The sequence below is a fragment of the Pseudovirgaria hyperparasitica genome, assembly GCF_010093815.1.
Source record: "Pseudovirgaria hyperparasitica strain CBS 121739 unplaced genomic scaffold EJ05scaffold_10, whole genome shotgun sequence".
In the NCBI taxonomy this organism is placed as follows: Eukaryota; Fungi; Ascomycota; class Dothideomycetes; order Acrospermales; family Acrospermaceae; genus Pseudovirgaria; species Pseudovirgaria hyperparasitica.
In genome coordinates, this window is record NW_022985558.1 from 1,411,685 (window position 1) to 1,417,499 (window position 5,815).

Consider the following 5,815-nt stretch of genomic DNA (forward strand, 5'->3'; position numbering starts at 1 on the left):
TAGGGCGAGAGAGAGAGAGAAAGAAAGAGGGCAAGAGGTGAGGGTCGGCGACTTGGCAGGATGTGTTTGGGAGGAAAGAGTGGAGTGTAGTGTAGTGTACAACATGGGCGTGTTGCAAACCTCGCACACAGACGCAGTTTTGAGCAAGTGTGTGTGGTACGGGGAAACAAAGGCACAGACGGAGCGTTGAAAGGTAGTCGATATGGCCTGATGTTGTGTGAACTGGGTGTGTGTGTGTGTGACAAGCCAAGCTGAAGCTCAGAAGTAAACAGACATGAGATGCAAGTGATTAGCGTCGAGGGAGAAGGATGAACAAGGATGAAGAGCGAGAGGCATGATTTGCGGCAGGGGCGGCAGTAGAATGTGTGGAGAGATGGAATGAAGGTCAAAAGGGATTGATTGCATAATGGTAAAGGATATGCGAGATGTCATGGAGTGAGGATTGATTGAGTATTGGGTATTGATGAGTAGTGAAGCAGCAGGGCAGGACTCGGGCTGGCCACTGCTTCTTACCGACCTTCCGCATGCGAACAAGGAGTCGTCGGAGTGGCCGGCAGCGATGGATATGATCAGCAAGTGCCGGCAGATGGTTGGTGGTGACAGGCATGAGATGTTGTTTGACACATTCCAACAAACACGACTGCAGTAGTAATGTAGTGATGATTGATGGTGTCTGTTCAGTGTGTGATTGGTGGGTGGGTGGAGATGAGTGAAGGGAGAGAGAGTGGCAAAGGGACCAGTCATACACGCCAGACGCATTCAGTCAACAAGTCGGCGCCACCACCGCCTGCATCCATCCATCCATCCAGCAAAGCAAAGAGGGACACTGCCCGCCCGCTGCCCACTGCCCGCTGCCCTGCCCCGCCAAACTGCCCGCTATTCCTGGCTGTCTTGGCTGCCCTCTGCCCTGTGCCCGCTGCCCTGCCCCCCAATCAGCTATCTCTCCCCACTAAATTAGCTGCCCACTGACATTCCACCATTCCCTACTGACTGCCCTGGCTACTACTACTACTTACTACTTACTACTACTACTACTACTACTACTACTACTACTACTACTACTACTGACTGCCCACTGACTGCCCGCTGTCCCCTACCCAGCCTGTCGCCCGTCCTGTCGCCCGTCCTGTCGCCCGTCTGCCAGCCCCACGCCCGCTAAAACGCTAAACCATTGGCGGCTACAGTCCGCTGCTAACCCCCCTCGACTGTTAGTTAGGGTGTTAGGCCCTGCATCCCGGCTACCTGGAACGTGCGAGATAGACACACTGACAATACAATTACCAAGTAGTAGTAATAGTAATACTACACTTATCGCCATGAGAGGTACGAGGTACAGCTCAGGTACTGCGACGACACTACTACCACAATAACGCCCTGCCTCCGCCTCGTCGCCCGTTATAACCATTCCATCATCCTGTCTGTGTCTCTCTACCTGCTTACCTCTCTTCTTCCTCTTCTCTCCATCTGCACCCCGTCCATCCGCCTAGCCTATCGTGTCTGTATCCCGAGCTCCGCCCTATCATCGCCCCCTCGGCCGACCCCGTCTACATCTCCCGCACTCCACCGACTTTGATAGCCATCTCTGCCACTCATCATTCTCTTGCTCTCTCACTCTCATTCTCACTCCCTCTATCCTACTCTCTCACTCACCCTTCGCTGCAAAAAATTACATCGCCCCTCTGACTGCGCACGTCAACCACCTCCTCGCGACTGCGCGCTCGCGAGCTCCAGTCTTCCCGCTCGACATGGACGAGAAGATGACCCGGTCCCACAGCTACTCCACCTCCACCTCGAGAGGTGCCTCACCCTACTATGGAGAGTCTTCCAGCCACAAGGACTCCTTTCCCCAGCGCCTCATCGACAGCTTCAAGCGCGATCCTACCTCGTATGCCATATCAAAGGGCACCATAACTGCTGATGGCAAGCTATTCGATGTCGAGTCTGCCGCCCAAAACACGGCCGAATCACCCTTGGCGAGACGCTTAAAGGGAAGACACCTGCAGATGATAGCCATAGGAGGCTCTATCGGTATTAATGCCTCTCCACCATGCTGTCAATCTTGTTCTCTTGTTCAATTGCTGACTCATCTACCTACGTCTAGGTACCGGTCTGTTCGTCGGAACCGGCAGTGCGCTAGCGGCTGGAGGTCCCGCCTCGCTCATCATTGCATATGGCATCATTGGCATCATGATGTACTGCACCGTGCAGGCCCTGGGCGAGATGGCCGTCCTCTTTCCCGTCGCCGGCTCCTTCTCTGCATACTCGACTCGTTTCCTCGATCCGGCTTGGGGCTTTGCCATGGGTTGGAAGTGAGTTTGTTCCCGTCTTGCCCCGTGTGTGGCCATTTACTCATTCTGCTAATTAGCTATGCTTTTCAATGGCTCGTCGTACTGCCTCTCGAAATAGTCGCCGCCTCCCTCACCATCGAATTCTGGAACCACGGCAGGATCAACAGCAACGCCTGGGTCGCCATCTTTCTCTTCCTCGTCGTCGTCATCAATCTGTTTGGCGTCAAGGGCTATGGAGAGGCCGAGTTTGTCTTCTCCATCGTCAAGGTCACCGCCATTATTGGCTTCATCATCCTTGGCATCATCCTCAACATCGGAGGCGGTCCGGACGGCACCTACATCGGCAACAGGTACTGGCGTGACCCGGGCGGCCTGCACAACGGCTTCAAGGGCGTGTGTAGCGTCTTTGTCACTGCCGCTTTCGCCTTTGCCGGTACCGAACTTGTCGGTCTCGCTGCTGCCGAGACGGCCAACCCACGCAAGAGTCTCCCGACTGCTGTCAAACAGGTCTTTTGGCGCATCACCCTCTTCTACATCGTCTCCTTGGTGTTGGTTGGACTGCTCGTGCCATATAATGACCCCCGTCTCCTGCACGGGAAAAGCTCGGCCGATGCATCTGCCTCGCCTTTTGTGATTGCCATCCAAAATGCCGGTATCGAAGGTCTCCCGTCCGTCATGAACGTCGTCATCATGATAGCCGTGCTGTCTGTCGGCAACTCGGCCGTGTTTGGTTCGTCACGAACACTGGCAGCACTTGCTGAGCAGGGACAGGCACCACGCTTCCTGGCATACATTGACCGCAAAGGCAGACCCATTGTCTCCATCGGTATTGCCGTTGCCTTGGGTCTCCTGGCCTTCCTCGCCGGCACGAACAAGCAAGAAAACGCGTTTGACTGGATGATTGCCATCTCCGGTCTGTCTTCCATCTTCACCTGGGGCAGTATATGCCTGGCGCACATCCGCTTCCGCAAGGGATGGCAAGTCCAAGGCCACTCCCTGGACGAGCTCGCATTCCACTCTCAGCCGGGCACGCTCGGCTCCTGGCTCGGCTTCATCATCAACGTCCTGATCCTCATAGCCCAATTCTGGGTAGGCATCGCCCCGGTCGGCTACGAATCCATGAGCAGCAGCGACCTTGCCCGGGAGTTCTTCCAGCTCTATCTGGCCGTGCCCATTGTCCTCCTCTTCTACATTCCCTACAAGCTCATCTACCGCACGCCGTTTGTGCGCAGCCACAGCATGGACCTGCACACCGGCATCCGCGAGCTGAACCTCGCCGAGCTGATTCAGGAGGAGCGCCGAGAAATGGCCGCCTGGCCGCGCTGGAAGAAGGTCTACAAGTTCTTCTGCTGAGCGACCTGCTGCTGTGCGACCTGCTGCTGTGCCATCTGCTGCTGTGCGACCTGCTGCTGTGCGACCTGCTGCTGTGCGGGGACCTGTGGTCTTGTACCTTTGTCTTGTTATCTCCTTGTCATTCAGCGAGCGGGCGCGGCTTGTCACTTTCTACCCATGTCTTTGTGATTTCCCGTGTCATCTCAGCGAGCGAGCGCGTTTCATTTGTATTATTTTTCACGATACTTTATACCCACGTTATGAGAGAGAGGACTGGCGGCGAGCGCTAATTTTGGTAAAGGATTCGGAATGGGACGGACGAGACCGACGCTTAGATCTCTTATTGGCGGTCTAGATATCCATTTTGGACATAGATTTGAGGCAGGACGGTACTGGCATAATTACAAACAATCAACAAGAATCACCAACCTAACTTGATACCCATGGCCTGACCCTGGCCCTGACCCCTGACCCTGACACGTCCATACCTAGGCGATCACCGGGGCTGGTAGTAGGGGTTTATAGGCTGTTTATTGATAGGTAGATTTTAATGACCACTTATCTATATTCGCTCTAAATCTCGCACTAACATTTTTATAATAGAAAACGTTTATCAAGCGTTAATCGACCGTTGAAATAGTTTACTAACCCCTCGTTCGTCCGTCGCTATCGTACGCGTAGCCTATGATTAAGCCCGCCTATACAATCATCTGGAAGCGCCCCCAGCTCTCTCTCTAGACCACCAAGCCTTGGTGTATATATATATATATATATATACATCTCCTTCCTCGCACGCATATTCGGCGGCCTCAAAACACGCCCATATAACTATAATCCTTCTGGCAATCTCTCGTAGCGCACCGATGATGCCTTTACTATTATAGAAAGCTACTACTTCGTCAGGCGCAGCTATGATTACTACGAACCACTGACTCACGGGCGCTCGTCGACAGTGTTATCATACAAGGGTAAGATTGTAGTAGGCCATATGGCCTGTTTAGTTATCTGACAGAGAGCCGACTCAATCACTGCCCCTCACCCTTACCATGAGCCATATACCAATCCACCGACAGACGAATGCCCTCTTGCATGCCAACCTGCGCCCGATACCCGAGCCGTTCCTTCGCCTTGGAAACATCAAAAGTGCGCGTCATCGTCACGAACCGCACCATCTTGCGGTCCATCCGCGCCGTCTTCGTCCCGAAACTGCCCAGCCACACAATCCACTCCAGGCAGACCACGACAACAAAATAAACCTGGGCTGGTATCACCCACACCGCCTCCTGCGCAACAGGATACCCCGCCGCTGCGCCAATCGCCCGGGGAACGTCCCAGAACGGCCACGGTTCGTCGTTGGTGATGTTGAATGCCTCGCCGTTGACCTTCAGGTGTGCGGCTAGGGGGTGTGCCTGCTCGCGCTCGCGCAGCAAGGCTTTCACAGCGAGGATGTGCGCGTAAGCGGCGTTGCCGGCGTACGTCCAGTCGAACAGATTAGTCCCGTCGCCAACCTGGAACCTGAGTCGGCCGGCCCGGGCGTTTTCGATATTCGTGGGGATCGTGAGCTGGTCGGCTTCGCCGAAGAGCGTGGCGGGGCGAAGCGCGGCGGTCAGGATGCCGGCTTGGCCGTTGAAGGCGAGGACGCTGCGCTCGGCGAGGGCTTTGGTGTGCGTGTAGTGCTCTTTTTGCGCGGGGGCGAGGACGTAGGGGAGGGCTTCGGTGGCGCGGACGAGATTGCTGGTGTTGTCGTGGATGACGGAGGAGCTGGAGGTGTAGATGAGGGCTTTCACTGTGCTGCTGGCATTGCGGGCGCAGTCGAGCAGGTTCGCGGTGCCGAGCACGTTGACTTTGTCGTATACTTCGTTGGGCTGGTGGTGGACGAGTCGGGGCGAGGCCGTGTTGATGATGACGGTCGCGCCGGTCGTGCGGAGGACGTCGGTCACGGTCTCGCGCGAGACGAGGCTTCCCTCGAAGTACTGCGCCTTGTCGACGCGGTGTCTGTCGGTTCGGATGTCGAGCACGGCGACGCTGTAGCCGTTGTGCAGGCACTGTTTCACGATGTTGTAGCCGAGGCCGCCGCAGCCGCCGACGACGAGTATTGTTTCTGTTGCCATGGGCTCGACTGGAGGGCACTACTTACATTGGGTAGATGGAATTCAAGAAAGAAAGATTTGCGAACGGAGGGTCTTTGAGGATTG

At 55.5% G+C, this 5,815-nt stretch overlaps 2 protein-coding genes across 2 annotated transcripts; one reads left to right on the forward strand and one right to left on the reverse strand.

The window, feature by feature from the left end:
* Positions 1 to 1,745: 1,745 nt before the first annotated feature.
* Positions 1,746 to 3,641, forward strand: EJ05DRAFT_501775 (amino acid permease; the record flags this gene model as incomplete). The annotated part of the gene is made up of 3 exons (XM_033747157.1): positions 1,746 to 2,028; positions 2,102 to 2,309; positions 2,366 to 3,641. The coding sequence occupies 3 exons, from the start codon at positions 1,746 to 1,748 to the stop codon at positions 3,639 to 3,641; spliced, it is 1,767 nt and encodes a 588-aa protein (XP_033599698.1).
* A 764-nt stretch (positions 3,642 to 4,405) lies between these two features.
* Positions 4,406 to 5,815, reverse strand: EJ05DRAFT_477459 (putative 3-beta hydroxysteroid dehydrogenase/isomerase family protein). The gene has a single exon (XM_033744255.1). It carries the CDS (start codon positions 5,729 to 5,731, stop codon positions 4,646 to 4,648), a length of 1,086 nt encoding a protein of 361 aa, XP_033599699.1. The 5' UTR covers positions 5,732 to 5,815; the 3' UTR covers positions 4,406 to 4,645.